The sequence below is a fragment of the Eptatretus burgeri genome, chromosome 8 (assembly GCF_056783735.1).
Source record: "Eptatretus burgeri isolate ZD-2024b chromosome 8, Ebu_testis_v1, whole genome shotgun sequence".
NCBI classification, from domain to species: Eukaryota; Metazoa; Chordata; class Myxini; order Myxiniformes; family Myxinidae; genus Eptatretus; species Eptatretus burgeri.
In genome coordinates, this window is record NC_140968.1 from 44680113 (window position 1) to 44697412 (window position 17300).

General features: G+C 33.6%; 1 protein-coding gene across 3 annotated transcripts in view; it reads right to left on the reverse strand.

Annotated features, from left to right (window-relative positions):
- Window positions 1-17300, reverse strand: part of LOC147021636 (uncharacterized) — an 82776-nt gene that overhangs the window by 23262 nt on the left and 42214 nt on the right. For 2 of the 3 annotated variants that reach the window (XM_085891807.1, XM_085891809.1), the window contains exon 5: window positions 15063-17212. In XM_085891807.1, coding sequence (XP_085747933.1) covers window positions 15803-17212 — 1410 coding nt within the window. In that variant the 3' untranslated portion in view covers window positions 15063-15802. Of the gene's footprint in view, window positions 1-23; window positions 105-15062; window positions 17213-17300 lie in introns of those variants that run through there. The other variant, XM_085891810.1, reaches the window with a different exon arrangement.

Sequence of the window (17300 nt, forward strand, 5' to 3'; positions counted from 1 at the left end):
AGCAGTCATAGACTGGTACTTACGAAATCGTCAACTTGACCTTGTCTAATAAAAGCTGTCTCGAGAGAAGGTAGTGATGCAAACCAGAATGTTCTACGATGATTCTGTAACAAACCATCAAAAATCGTAACGTCGACCGAAGCAAAAATCTCCATTTCTCCACGCAATTATTTTATATTATTTTATCAAAGTCACAAAACCGTAATATTCGGCCATCCACCAACAATCTTAATATAATCCGACGGCTCAGCGACTCACGCATGCGACGATAACCTTTATTGGGATAAAAAAAGACTTTAAACACCATCTTTATCGAAAGCACTGTCAGCACACACGGAAAACCTTAACGTGACTCAACGACGCGTCTGCTCGAGCGCACTGCATCAAGGGACGACCCGTGACGCTTCGAGTGAAATGTTTTTTATACAATCTTAAAACGTCTCCAAAACATCCGATTTTTACCAGAATTTCGACAACCGAGTTTTAAGTGTCCGAAGCGATCGCAAAAACCGAAGACAAAATTAAAATCGAAGTTAAAACGAACTCGTAACGTCGAGCGAAGCAAACATACTCCATTTCTCCACATGAATTTACGGAATTATGTTTGTCCTCACTGTGACCTTGACCTTTGACCGATTTTGACCAAAATCTAATCAGGGTGAGCCATCACACTCCTGAATCATGAGGTGTAATTTGACATTGGTAGCTTCTTCCGTTCTTGAGTTATCGTGCCTACAAACAAACAAACAAACAAACAAACACACAAACACGCAGTCATAGAATGGTACTTACGAAATCGTCAACTTGACCTCTGACCTTGTCGAATAAAAGCTCTCTCGAGAAGGTAGTGACGCAAACCAGAAGTTTCTACGATGATTCTGTACCAAACCATCATAAATCGAATGTTTGACCTCACTGTGACCTTGACCTTTGACCGAATTTGACCAAAATCTAAGCAGCGCAAGCCATCACCCTCCTGAATCACGTGGTCTAATTTGACATTGGTAGCTCCTTCTATTCTCGAGTTATCGTGCCTACAAACAAACAAACAAGCAGTCATAGGCTGGTACTTACGAAATCGTCAACTTGACCTCTGACCTTGTCTAATAAAAGCAGTCTCTCGAGAAGGTAGCGACGCAAACCAGAAGTTTCAACGATGATTCTGTATCAAACCATCAAAAATCGTAACGTCGACCGAAGCAAAAATCTCCATTTCTCCACGCAAAACCTTAACGTAACTCAACGACGCGCCTGCTCGAGCGCACTGCATCATGGGTCGACCCGTGACGCGTCGAGTGAAATAATTTTTATACAATCTTAAAACGTCTCCAAAACATCCGATTTTTACCAAAATTTCGACAACCGAGTTTTAAGCGTCCGAAGCGATCGCAAAAACCGAAGACAAAATTAAAATTGAAGTTAAAACGAACTCGTAACGTCGAGGGAAGCAAACATACTCCATTTCTCCACATGAATTTACGGAATTATGTTTGTCCTCACTGTGACCTTGACCTTTGACCGATTTTGACCAAAATCTAATCAGCACTAGCCATCACCCTCCTGAATCACGTGGTGTAATTTGACATTGGTAGCTTCTTCCGTTCTCGAGTTATCGTGCCTACAAACAAACAAACAAACAAACAGAAACGGAAGGCATCAATATACTTCAGAAATCTTTAGATTTCGTAAGTAACAAGCAGTCATAGACTGGTATTTACGAAATCGTCAACTTGACCTCTGACCTTCTCAAATAAAAGCTGTCTCGAGAGAAGGTAGCGACGCTAACCAGAAGTTTCTACGATGATTCTGTACCAAACCATCAAAAATCGAATGTTTTGGATGTTTGACCTCACTGTGACCTTGACCTTTGACCGATTTTGACCAAAATCTAATCAGTGCTAGCCATCGCCTTCCTGAATCACGTCGTGTAATTTTACTTTGGTAGCTTCTTCCGTTGTCGAGTTATCATTTTTTGGATGTTTTACCTCACTGTGACCTTGACCTTTGACCGATTTTGACCAAAATCTAATCAGCACTAGCCATCACCCTCCTGAATCACTTGGTGTAATTTGACATTGGTAGCTTCTTCCATTCTCGAGTTATCGTGCCTACAAACAAACAAACAAACAAACAAACAAACAAACGGAAGTCATCAAAGTAGGGTAAGAATACTGATTCTGGCTCACTTTTCCCCATGTAAATGAATGGGGGATTTTCAGCGATTTATATTTTTTTCCCTAAAAATAAATCCCCTTTTTATCCCAAGGTATATTTATTTGTCTCCCCTTTTAACCTGGAGGTTGAACCTCATTGAATTGAACACCTGGGGGTTGAACAGCTCACTCATTGAACCTATAAAGATTTGTTCATTCTCAAATTCCTTCAATAGTTTAATTTTCTTTGCACAATAATCCCCATCTAAAATATTGATAAACAAAACATTTGAATCTTTATATTTTTTAAGATACCCCATTTGTGCCATTACGAAATGATAAACTTCTCTTAATGCTCTTGTTTGACCACCTCCTGAGCCACAGGTTATTTTTTGTTAAGCCCCGCCCACTTTTCTTTAAGCCCCGCCCACTTTTGTTAAGCCCCGCCCACTTTCCACAAGGTATTCAATAATCCCCGCCCACTTTTGCTAAGCTCCGCCCACTTTTCATAAGGTATTTTTTCTAAGCCACGCCCACTTTTCCTAAGCCCCGCCCACTTTTGCTAAGCTCCGCCCACTTTTCATAAGGTATTTTTCTAAGCCACGCCCACTTTTCCTAAGCTCCGCCTACTTTTGATAAGCCCCGCCCACTCTTACATCATTTCCAGTTCATTTCTGACTCACAAAGAAATCACTAGAAAATTACAGGATGTTATGGTTTTGAAAAATTTCCCAATGAAGGCTTGCCTAGGCTTGCCCAGGGAATTTCCAAAGGAAACCACACCCACCAGTCTTTCTCTATAAAAGCTTCAAACCCAGGCTCCATTTTAAACATTTGTTCTTGCTGGCAATGGTGTTCTGTGTGCTTGTCTCAAACTCTCTGTCTTCTATGGAACTAAACCTTCAAGTTGATGAACTGGATTCAAACCTCTTATCTATTGAGGTAAGATTTTTTATTTTCCTATTTTCAAACTTTGATTGAAGCATACTCATTTAATAATTAAATAACTTAATTAATACATTATTATTTTCTCTCACAGGAAATTGTATCTGAAAATACTGCTTTTGCTACAACTTGGGGGGAAATTGTTGGCTTGGTTGAAGACCTTGAGTGGGATGACTTTGGTGTTCTTTGGAACTCTCTGTCTTCTATGGAACTAAACCTTCAAGTTGATGAACTGGATTCAAACCTCTTATCTATTGAGGTAAGATTTTTTATTTTCCTATTTTCAAACTTTGATTGAAGCATACTCATTTAATAATTAAATAACTTAATTAATACATTATTATTTTCTCTCACAGGAAATTGTATCTGAAAATACTGCTTTTGCTACAACTTGGGGGAAATTGTTGGCTTGGTTGAAGACCTTGAGTGGGATGACTTTGGTGTTCCTTGGAACTCTCTGTCTTGTATGGAACTAAACCTTCAAGTTGATGAACTGGATTCAAACCTCTTATCTATTGAGGTAAGATTTTTTATTTTCCTATTTTCAAACTTTGATTGAAGCATACTCATTTAATAATTAAATAACTTAATTAATACATTATTATTTTCTCTCACAGGAAATTGTGTCTGAAATACGAAATGAAAATACTGCTTTTGCTACAACTTGGGGGAAATTGTTGGCTTGGTTGAAGACCTTATGAGCGACCAAGACCCACAGAACGAGTTCGTCCTTGATGACCCAACCAAAGAGTTATACCTTGGAGACCAGCAAAATCCTGAAAAAGAGTTTTACAGCAATAGTACTCATTGTGAGTTATCAAGACAATACCCACTGAACAAGTTATACCTTGATGAGCCAGAATACAAGTTTTACCTTGGAGACTCACAAATTTTGAAAAAATCAGTAAATGAGTTCTGCCTTGATGGTTTAAATAACTACCTTGGAGACTCAGGAAAAGGGTTCTGCCAAGATGGTTCTAAATATGGGGCCTACCTTGGAGACTCACAAATTTTGAAAAAATCAGTAAATGAGTTCTGCCTTGATGGTTTAAATAACTACCTTGGAGACTCAGGAAAAGGGTTCTGCCAAGATGGTTCTAAATATGGGTCCTACCTTGGAGACTCACAAATTTTGAAAAAATCAAGAAATGAGTTCTGCCTTGATGGTTTAAATAACTACCTTGGAGACTCAGGAAAAGGGTTCTGCCAAGATGGTTCTAAATATGGGGCCTACCTTGGAGACTCACAAATTTTGAAAAAATCAGTAAATGAGTTCTGCCTTGATGGTTTAAATAACTACCTTGGAGACTCAGGAAAAGGGTTCTGCCAAGATGGTTCTAAATATGGGGCCTACCTTGGAGACTCACAAATTTTGAAAAATCAGTAAATGAGTTCTGCCTTGATGGTTTAAATAACTACCTTGGAGACTCAGGAAAAGGGTTCTGCCAAGATGGTTCTAAATATGGGGCCTACCTTGGAGACTCACAAATTTTGAAAAAATCAGTAAATGAGTTCTGCCTTGATGGTTTAAATAACTACCTTGGAGACTCAGGAAAAGGGTTCTGCCAAGATGGTTCTAAATATGGGTCCTACCTTGGAGACTCACAAATTTTGAAAAAATCAAGAAATGAGTTCTGCCTTGATGGTTTAAATAACTACCTTGGAGACTCAGGAAAAGGGTTCTGCCAAGATGGTTCTAAATATGGGGCCTACCTTGGAGACTCACAAATTTTGAAAAAATCAGTAAATGAGTTCTGCCTTGATGGTTTAAATAACTACCTTGGAGACTCAGGAAAAGGGTTCTGCCAAGATGGTTCTAAATATGGGGCCTACCTTGGAGACTCACAAATTTTGAAAAATCAGTAAATGAGTTCTGCCTTGATGGTTTAAATAACTACCTTGGAGACTCAGGAAAAGGGTTCTGCCAAGATGGTTCTAAATATGGGGCCTACCTTGGAGACTCACAAATTTTGAAAAAATCAAGAAATGAGTTCTGCCTTGATGGTTTAAATAACTACCTTGGAGACTCAGGAAAAGGGTTCTGCCAAGATGGTTCTAAATATGGGGCCTACCTTGGAGACTCACAAATTTTGAAAAAATCAGTAAATGAGTTCTGCCTTGATGGTTTAAATAACTACCTTGGAGACTCAGGAAAAGGGTTCTGCCAAGATGGTTCTAAATATGGGGCCTACCTTGGAGACTCACAAATTTTGAAAAAATCAGTAAATGAGTTATCCTTAAGAGACTTTGTAAGTTGGTTTTACTTTGAATACTTGAAATGTGGGTTCTGGATTGATAACTCACAATGTGATACATATCTTGGAAACTCAACGGGAATGTGGTTATACCTTGAAGACTTGGAAAGTTGGGTTTATGTTGGACACTTGAAACTTTTTTGGGGGCTTTTATTTATTTATTTATTTATTTATTATTATTATTATTTTATTTATTTATATTTTGGAGACTTTTGGAGTTGCTATCACTCTTTGGGATCTAAACCTATCGATGTAGTTCTTTGTCGGATGGTGCTTGATGGGAGCAAGATCAAGAAAGTTCTGGGAAGAAAGTGCAGGCTTACTCCTCTTTCTACGTCATCAAACCTGAAAGCCTTAAAAGACAGAATTGGAAGAAGAAAAAAAAACGTAAAAATATATATATATATATAGGTGGAAATCTCATTTTGAAAAAGACTGTGTTGGGTGAGGATTGAGTTGGGGTTGAGATTTTGAATGTGAGGGTTGGGGTTGAGATTTTGAATGTGAGGGTTGGGACACACACACATACACATCAACAAACAAAAGTTAAGCCTTGACTATTCAGTTGAGGATTCTGTGTTTGGGGTTCACAGATCTAAGAACGTCCCCCTTGACACACATTATATACTGTTATACACCTCGGACTTGGCCCTCGAGTGTCCACAACGGTGTATAGTAGGAGGGAGTGAAGCGCCAACCTATTGCTCCCATTGCACACACACACAAACAAAAGTTAAGCCTTGACTATTCAGTTGAGGATTCTGTGTTTGGGGTTCACAGATCTAAGAACGTCCCCCTTGACACACATTATATACTGTTATACACCTCGGACTTGACCCTCGAGTGTCCACAAAGGTGTATTATCTGCTTAGTTTTGTCTTTTGTAATTCCTGTGAAAAAATGTATTGATTCAATGATAACCCAAGAAAGTGTAAGAAACTTGGATGAAAAGAATTTGTTTAAATCATGTTTTGGTAAAAGATATATTCATCCTACAGTCGAATGTGTCCTAGAATACTATAAAACAAAGGGTTTAGAAAAACTGCCCAGGTCTGTCATGCAAATGTAGAATTGACCGACCAGATTGTTAAAGTAAATAATGAAACATGTACTCTCTACTCAATATTTGATATAGAGACCATGAAAATATCTTGGATTTTCTTTGCCTCACTCTCAATAATCTTTTGATAATAATCATCATTTTGATATATCTAGTTAAAATAAGGAAGAACCCTACATTTGTTTTATAGATGCTCTAATTCAAACAGAGCAAAGACAACATAACATAATGTTATACCCTGGATAATTAAATCTCCCAATCGCCTCATTAACTCAAAACTTCTTAACAAAGTCAGGAGAAATAGTGTATACCAAAGACTAAAAAGTGTGAACCAACAAATGGACAACATTTCAGATTAATTTTTTTTCTTATCTATCCAAACTCTTGTGATTTATTTTTCCCATTCATTTGAAATAATCCATATGAACACCTAGTTAATGTACAGAAAGAAAGAATCCATATGAACACCTAGTCAATGAAAAAGAAAGAAAAGAATCCATATGAACACCTACTTATCTAATCAATGAACTGTTAATATTCTAATTGAACACCTACTCAATGAACAGAAAGAAAGAATCCATATGAACACCTAGTTAATGAAAAGAAAGAAAGAATCCATATGAACACCTACTTATCTAATCAATGAAAAGAAAGAAAGAATCCTAATTGAACACCTAATCAATGAACTGTTAATATATTCTAATTGAACACCTACTCATCAAGTCAATGAAAAAGAAAGAAAGAATCCTAATTGAACACCTACTCAATGAACTGTTAATATTCTAATTGAACACCTACTCAATGAACAGAAAGAAAGAATCCATATGAACACCTACCCAATGAAAAAGAAATATTCCAATTGAACACCTACCCAATGAAAAAGAAATATTCTAATTGAACATCTACTCAATGAACTGATAATATATTCTAATTGTACACCTACTTATCTACCCAATGAAAAAGAAATATTCTAATTGAACATCTACTCAATGAACTGATAATATATTCTTATTGTACACCTACTTATCTACTCAATGAAAAAGAAATATTCTAATCAATAAACTGTTAATATTCTAATTGAACACCAAGTCAATGAAAAAGAAAGAAAGAATCCTAATTGAACACCTACTCAATGAACAGCTAAAAATCCATATGAACACCTACCCAATTAAAAAGAAATATTCTAATTGAACACCTACTTATCTACTCAATGAAAAAGAAATATTCTAATCAATGAACTGTTAATATATTCTAATTGAACACCTACTCAATGAACAGAAAGAAAGAATCACAATTGAACATCTACTTATCTAATCAATGAACTGTTAATATTCTAATTGAACACCTACTCAATGAAAAAGAAAGAAAAGAATCCATATGAACACCTACTTATCTAATCAATGAACTGTTAATATATTCCAATTGAACACCTACTCAATGAACAGAAAGAAAAGAATCAAGATGAACACCTACTAATCAAGTCAATGAAAAAGAAAGAAAAGAATCCATATGAACACCTAGTTAATGAACAGCTAAAAATCAAGATGAACACCTAGTTAATGAACAGCTAAAAATCAAGATGAACACCTACCCAATGAAAAAAGAAAGAATCCATATGAACACCTAGTTAATGTACAGAAAGAAAGAATCCATATGAACACCTAGTTAATGTACAGAAAGAAAGAATCCATATGAACATCTACCCAATGAAAAAGAAAGAAAGAATCCATATGAACACCTAGTTAATGAACTGTTAATATTCTAATTGAACACCTACTCAATGAAAAGAAAGAAAGAATCCTAATTGAACATCTACTCATCTAATCAATGAAAAGAAAGAAAGAATCCTAATTGAACACCAAGTCAATGAAAAAGAAAGAAAGAATCCATATGAACACCTAGTTAATGAAAAAGAAATATTCTAATCAATGAACTGTTAATATTCTAATTGAACACCTACTCAATGAACAGAAAGAAAGAATCACAATTGAACATCTACTTATCTAATCAATGAACTGTTAATATTCCAATTGAACACCTAGTTAATGAACTGTTAATATATTCTAATTGAACACCTAGTTAATGTACAGAAAGAATCCATATGAACACCTACTCAATGAAAAAGAAATATTCTAATCAATGTACAGAAAGAAAGAATCCTAATTGAACATCTACTCATCTAATCAATGAAAAGAAAGAAAGAATCACAATTGAACATCTACTCATCTAATCAATGAAAAGAAAGAAAGAATCCTAATTGAACACCAAGTCAATGAAAAAGAAAGAAAGAATCCATATGAACACCTAGTTAATGAAAAAGAAATATTCTAATCAATGAACTGTTAATATTCTAATTGAACACCTACTCAATGAACAGAAAGAAAGAATCACAATTGAACATCTACTTATCTAATCAATGAACTGTTAATATTCCAATTGAACACCTAGTTAATGAACTGTTAATATATTCTAATTGAACACCTAGTTAATGTACAGAAAGAATCCATATGAACACCTACTCAATGAAAAAGAAATAATCTAATCAATATACAGAAAGAAAGAATCCTAATTGAACATCTACTCATCTAATCAATGAAAAGAAAGAAAGAATCACAATTGAACATCTACTCATCTAATCAATGAAAAGAAAGAAAGAATCCTAATTGAACACCTAATCAATGAACTGTTAATATATTCTAATTGAACACCAAGTCAATGAAAAAGAAAGAAAGAATCCATATGAACACCTAGTTAATGTACAGAAAGAAAGAATCCATATGAACACCTACCCAATGAAAAAGAAATATTCCAATCAATGAACTGTTAATATTCCAATTGAACACCTAGTTAATGAACTGTTAATATATTCTAATTGAACACCTACTTATCTACTCAATGAAAAAGAAATATTCTAATCAATGAACTGTTAATATATTCTAATTGAACACCTACTCAATGAACAGAAAGAAAAGAATCCTAATTGAACACCTACTCAATGAACTGTTAATATATTCTAATTGAACACCTACTCAATGAACTGTTAATATTCTAATTGAACACCTAGTTAATGAACAGCTAAAAATCAAGATGAACACCTAGTTAATGTACAGAAAGAAAGAATCCATATGAACACCTACCCAATGAAAAAGAAAAAATCTAACCAAGATGAACACCTAGTTAATGTACAGAAAGAATCCATATGAACACCTACCCAATGAAAAGAAATAATCTAATCAATGTACAGAAAGAAAGAATCAAGATGAACACCAAGTCAATGAAAAAGAAAGAAAAGAATCAAGATGAACACCTACTAATCAAGTCAATGAAAAAGAAAGAAAGAATCCATATGAACACCTACCCAATGAAAAAAGAAAAAATCTAACCAAGATGAACACCTAGTTAATGTACAGAAAGAATCCATATGAACACCTACCCAATGAAAAAGAAATAATCTAATCAATGTACAGAAAGAAAGAATCCATATGAACAGCTAAAAATCAAGTCAATGAAAAGAAAGAAAAGAATCAAGATGAACACCTAGTTAATGTACAGAAAGAAAGAATCCATATGAACACCTACTCAATGAACAGCTAAAAATCAAGATGAACACCTACTCAATGAACAGCTAAAAATCAAGATGAACACCTACTCAATGAACAGCTAAAAATCAAGTCAATGAAAAAGAAAGAAAAGAATCAAGATGAACACCTACTCAATGAACAGCTAAAAATCGTCAATGAAAAAGAAAGAAAAGAATCAAGATGAACACCTAGTCAATGAACAGCTAAAAATCAAGATGAACACCTACTCAATGAACAGCTAAAATCAAGTCAATGAAAAAGAAAGAAAAGAATCAAGATGAACACCTACTCAATGAAAAGAAAGAACCCAATGAATACCTTTCTTTTCCCTCATATCTATTTACTTTTCTTGTTAAAAAAGCTTTTTTTCCTAAATAATTCACGTTTTTATCAAGAAAATATAAGCTAAAAATAAAAAGTGAATTCACCAATTTTTTGGTTTTAATTAAAAAATTGGTGAATTCACTTTTTATTTTTAGCTTATATTTTCTTGATAAAAACGTGAATTATTTAGGAAAAAGCTTTTTAACAAGAAAAAGTAAATAGATATGAGGGAAAAGAAAGGTATTCATTGGGTTCTTTCTTTTCATTGAGTAGGTGTTCATCTTGATTCTTTTCTTTCTTTTTCATTGACTTGATTTTTAGCTGTTCATTGAGTAGGTGTTCATCTTGATTTTTAGCTGTTCATTGACTAGGTGTTCATCTTGATTCTTTTCTTTCTTTTTCATTGACTTGATTTTTAGCTGTTCATTGAGTAGGTGTTCATCTTGATTCTTTTCTTTCTTTTTCATTGACTTGATTTTTAGCTGTTCATTGAGTAGGTGTTCATCTTGATTTTTAGCTGTTCATTGACTAGGTGTTCATCTTGATTCTTTCTTTGTTTTTCATTGACTTGATTTTTAGCTGTTCATTGAGTAGGTGTTCATCTTGATTTTTAGCTGTTCATTGACTAGGTGTTCATCTTGATTCTTTTCTTTCTTTTTCATTGACTTGATTTTTAGCTGTTCATTGAGTAGGTGTTCATCTTGATTCTTTTCTTTCTTTTTCATTGACTTGATTTTTAGCTGTTCATTGAGTAGGTGTTCATCTTGATTTTTAGCTGTTCATTGAGTAGGTGTTCATCTTGATTTTTAGCTGTTCATTGAGTAGGTGTTCATATGGATTCTTTCTTTCTGTACATTAACTAGGTGTTCATCTTGATTCTTTTCTTTCTTTTTCATTGACTTGATTTTTAGCTGTTCATATGGATTCTTTCTTTCTGTACATTGATTAGATTATTTCTTTTTCATTGGGTAGGTGTTCATATGGATTCTTTCTGTACATTAACTAGGTGTTCATCTTGGTTAGATTTTTTCTTTTTTCATTGGGTAGGTGTTCATATGGATTCTTTCTTTCTTTTTCATTGACTTGATTAGTAGGTGTTCATCTTGATTCTTTTCTTTCTTTTTCATTGACTTGGTGTTCATCTTGATTCTTTCTTTCTGTACATTGATTAGATTATTTCTTTTTCATTGGGTAGGTGTTCATATGGATTCTTTCTGTACATTAACTAGGTGTTCATCTTGGTTAGATTTTTTCTTTTTCATTGGGTAGGTGTTCATATGGATTCTTTCTTTCTGTACATTAACTAGGTGTTCATCTTGATTTTTAGCTGTTCATTAACTAGGTGTTCAATTAGAATATTAACAGTTCATTGAGTAGGTGTTCAATTAGAATATATTAACAGTTCATTGAGTAGGTGTTCAATTAGGATTCTTTTTCTTTCTGTTCATTGAGTAGGTGTTCAATTAGAATATATTAACAGTTCATTGATTAGAATATTTCTTTTTCATTGAGTAGATAAGTAGGTGTTCAATTAGAATATATTAACAGTTCATTAACTAGGTGTTCAATTGGAATATTAACAGTTCATTGATTGGAATATTTCTTTTTCATTGGGTAGGTGTTCATATGGATTCTTTCTTTCTGTACATTAACTAGGTGTTCATATGGATTCTTTCTTTCTTTTTCATTGACTTGGTGTTCAATTAGAATATATTAACAGTTCATTGATTAGGTGTTCAATTAGGATTCTTTCTTTCTTTTCATTGATTAGATGAGTAGATGTTCAATTGTGATTCTTTCTTTCTTTTCATTGATTAGATGAGTAGATGTTCAATTAGGATTCTTTCTTTCTGTATATTGATTAGATTATTTCTTTTTCATTGAGTAGGTGTTCATATGGATTCTTTCTGTACATTAACTAGGTGTTCAATTAGAATATATTAACAGTTCATTAACTTGGTGTTCAATTGGAATATTAACAGTTCATTGATTAGATAAGTAGATGTTCAATTGTGATTCTTTCTTTCTGTTCATTGAGTAGGTGTTCAATTAGAATATTAACAGTTCATTGATTAGAATATTTCTTTTTCATTAACTAGGTGTTCATATGGATTCTTTCTTTCTTTTTCATTGACTTGGTGTTCAATTAGGATTCTTTCTTTCTTTTCATTGATTAGATGAGTAGATGTTCAATTGTGATTCTTTCTTTCTTTTCATTGATTAGATGAGTAGATGTTCAATTAGGATTCTTTCTTTCTGTACATTGATTAGAATATTTCTTTTTCATTGAGTAGGTGTTCATATGGATTCTTTCTGTACATTAACTAGGTGTTCAATTAGAATATATTAACAGTTCATTAACTAGGTGTTCAATTGGAATATTAACAGTTCATTGATTAGATAAGTAGATGTTCAATTGTGATTCTTTCTTTCTGTTCATTGAGTAGGTGTTCAATTAGAATATTAACAGTTCATTGATTAGAATATTTCTTTTTCATTAACTAGGTGTTCATATGGATTCTTTCTTTCTTTTTCATTGACTTGGTGTTCAATTAGGATTCTTTCTTTCTTTTCATTGATTAGATGAGTAGATGTTCAATTAGGATTCTTTCTTTCTTTTCATTGAGTAGGTGTTCAATTAGAATATTAACAGTTCATTAACTAGGTGTTCATATGGATTCTTTCTTTCTTTTTCATTGGGTAGATGTTCATATGGATTCTTTCTTTCTGTACATTAACTAGGTGTTCATATGGATTCTTTCTTTCTGTACATTAACTAGGTGTTCATATGGATTCTTTCTTTTTTCATTGGGTAGGTGTTCATCTTGATTTTTAGCTGTTCATTAACTAGGTGTTCATCTTGATTTTTAGCTGTTCATTAACTAGGTGTTCATATGGATTCTTTTCTTTCTTTTTCATTGACTTGATTAGTAGGTGTTCATCTTGATTCTTTTCTTTCTGTTCATTGAGTAGGTGTTCAATTGGAATATATTAACAGTTCATTGATTAGATAAGTAGGTGTTCATATGGATTCTTTTCTTTCTTTTTCATTGAGTAGGTGTTCAATTAGAATATTAACAGTTCATTGATTAGATAAGTAGATGTTCAATTGTGATTCTTTCTTTCTGTTCATTGAGTAGGTGTTCAATTAGAATATATTAACAGTTCATTGATTAGAATATTTCTTTTTCATTGAGTAGATAAGTAGGTGTTCAATTAGAATATTTCTTTTTCATTGGGTAGGTGTTCATATGGATTTTTAGCTGTTCATTGAGTAGGTGTTCAATTAGGATTCTTTCTTTCTTTTTCATTGACTTGGTGTTCAATTAGAATATTAAGTTTATTGATTAGAATATTTCTTTTTCATTGAGTAGATAAGTAGGTGTACAATTAGAATATATTATCAGTTCATTGAGTAGATGTTCAATTAGAATATTTCTTTTTCATTGGGTAGGTGTTCAATTGGAATATTTCTTTTTCATTGGGTAGGTGTTCATATGGATTCTTTCTTTCTGTTCATTGAGTAGGTGTTCAATTAGAATATTAACAGTTCATTGAGTAGGTGTTCAATTAGGATTCTTTCTTTCTTTTTCATTGACTTGATGAGTAGGTGTTCAATTAGAATATATTAACAGTTCATTGATTAGGTGTTCAATTAGGATTCTTTCTTTCTTTTCATTGATTAGATAAGTAGGTGTTCATATGGATTCTTTCTTTCTTTTCATTAACTAGGTGTTCATATGGATTCTTTCTTTCTGTTCATTGAGTAGGTGTTCAATTAGAATATTAACAGTTCATTGATTAGATAAGTAGGTGTTCATATGGATTCTTTTCTTTCTTTTTCATTGACTAGGTGTTCATATGGATTCTTTCTTTTTTCATTGAGTAGGTGTTCAATTAGAATATTAACAGTTCATTGATTAGATAAGTAGGTGTTCATATGGATTCTTTTCTTTCTTTTCATTAACTAGGTGTTCATATGGATTCTTTCTTTCTGTTCATTGAGTAGGTGTTCAATTAGAATATTAACAGTTCATTGATTAGATAAGTAGGTGTTCATATGGATTCTTTTCTTTCTTTTTCATTAACTAGGTGTTCATATGGATTCTTTCTTTCTGTTCATTGAGTAGGTGTTCAATTAGAATATTAACAGTTCATTGATTAGATAAGTAGGTGTTCATATGGATTCTTTTCTTTCTTTTTCATTGACTAGGTGTTCATATGGATTCTTTCTTTTTTCATTGAGTAGGTGTTCATATGGATTATTTCAAATGAATGGGAAAAATAAATCACAAGAGTTTGGATAGATAAGAAAAAAAATTAATCTGAAATGTTGTCCATTTGTTGGTTCACACTTTTTACTCTTTGGTATACACTATTTCTCCTGACTTTGTTAAGAAGTTTTGAGTTAATGAGGCGATTGGGAGATTTAATTATCCAGGGTATAACATTATGTTATGTTGTCTTTGCTCTGTTTGAATTAGAGCATCTATAAAACAAATGTAGGGTTCTTCCTTATTTTAACTAGATATATCAAAATGATGATTATTATCAAAAAGATTATTGAGAGTGAGGCAAAGAAAATCCAAGATATTTTCATGGTCTCTATATCAAATATTGAGTAGAGAGTACATGTTTCATTATTTACTTTAACAATCTGGTTGGTCAATTCTACATTTGCATGACAGACCTGGGCAGTTTTTTCTAAACCCTTTGTTTTATAGTATTCTAGGACACATTCGACTGTAGGATGAATATATCTTTTACCAAAACATGATTTAAACAAATTCTTTTCATCCAAGTTTCTTACACTTTCTTGGGTTATCATTGAATCAATACATTTTTTTCACAGGAATTACAAAAGACAAAACTAAGCAGATAATACACCTTTGTGGACACTCGAGGGTCAAGTCCGAGGTGTATAACAGTATATAATGTGTGTCAAGGGGGACGTTCTTAGATCTGTGAACCCCAAACACAGAATCCTCAACTGAATAGTCAAGGCTTAACTTTTGTTTGTGTGTGTGTGCAATGGGAGCAATAGGTTGGCGCTTCACTCCCTCCTACTATACACCGTTGTGGACACTCGAGGGCCAAGTCCGAGGTGTATAACAGTATATAATGTGTGTCAAGGGGGACGTTCTTAGATCTGTGAACCCCAAACACAGAATCCTCAACTGAATAGTCAAGGCTTAACTTTTGTTTGTTGATGTGTATGTGTGTGTGTCCCAACCCTCACATTCAAAATCTCAACCCCAACCCTCACATTCAAAATCTCAACCCCAACTCAATCCTCACCCAACACAGTCTTTTTCAAAATGAGATTTCCACCTATATATATATATATTTTACGTTTTTTTTTCTTCTTCCAATTCTGTCTTTTAAGGCTTTCAGGTTTGATGACGTAGAAAGGGGGAGTAAGCCTGCACTTTCTTCCCAGAACTTTCTTGATCTTGCTCCCATCAAGCACCATCCGACAAAGAACTACATCGATAGGTTTAGATCCCAAAGAGTGATAGCAACTCCAAAAGTCTCCAAAATATAAATAAATAAAATAATAATAATAAATAAATAAATAAATAAAAGCCCCCAAAAAAGTTTCAAGTGTCCAACATAAACCCAACTTTCCAAGTCTTCAAGGTATAACCACATTCCCGTTGAGTTTCCAAGATATGTATCACATTGTGAGTTATCAATCCAGAACCCACATTTCAAGTATTCAAAGTAAAACCAACTTACAAAGTCTCTTAAGGATAACTCATTTACTGATTTTTTCAAAATTTGTGAGTCTCCAAGGTAGGCCCCATATTTAGAACCATCTTGGCAGAACCCTTTTCCTGAGTCTCCAAGGTAGTTATTTAAACCATCAAGGCAGAACTCATTTACTGATTTTTTCAAAATTTGTGAGTCTCCAAGGTAGGCCCCATATTTAGAACCATCTTGGCAGAACCCTTTTCCTGAGTCTCCAAGGTAGTTATTTAAACCATCAAGGCAGAACTCATTTCTTGATTTTTTCAAAATTTGTGAGTCTCCAAGGTAGGCCCCATATTTAGAACCATCTTGGCAGAACCCTTTTCCTGAGTCTCCAAGGTAGTTATTTAAACCATCAAGGCAGAACTCATTTACTGATTTTTTCAAAATTTGTGAGTCTCCAAGGTAGGCCCCATATTTAGAACCATCTTGGCAGAACCCTTTTCCTGAGTCTCCAAGGTAGTTATTTAAACCATCAAGGCAGAACTCATTTACTGATTTTTTCAAAATTTGTGAGTCTCCAAGGTAGGCCCCATATTTAGAACCATCTTGGCAGAACCCTTTTCCTGAGTCTCCAAGGTAGTTATTTAAACCATCAAGGCAGAACTCATTTCTTGATTTTTTCAAAATTTGTGAGTCTCCAAGGTAGGACCCATATTTAGAACCATCTTGGCAGAACCCTTTTCCTGAGTCTCCAAGGTAGTTATTTAAACCATCAAGGCAGAACTCATTTACTGATTTTTTCAAAATTTGTGAGTCTCCAAGGTAGGCCCCATATTTAGAACCATCTTGGCAGAACCCTTTTCCTGGGTCTCCAAGGTAGTTATTTAAACCATCAAGGCAGAACTCATTTACTGATTTTTTCAAAATTTGTGAGTCTCCAAGGTAAAACTTGTATTCTGGCTCATCAAGGTATAACTTGTTCAGTGGGTATTGTCTTGATAACTCACAATGAGTACTATTGCTGTAAAACTCTTTTTCAGGATTTTGCTGGTCTCCAAGGTATAACTCTTTGGTTGGGTCATCAAGGACGAACTCGTTCTGTGGGTCTTGGTCGCTCATAAGGTCTTCAACCAAGCCAACAATTTCCCCCCAAGTTGTAGCAAAAGCAGTATTTTCATTTCGTATTTCAGACACAATTTCCTGTGAGAGAAAATAATAATGTATTAATTAAGTTATTTAATTATTAAATGAGTATGCTTCAATCAAAGTTTGAAAATAGGAAAATAAA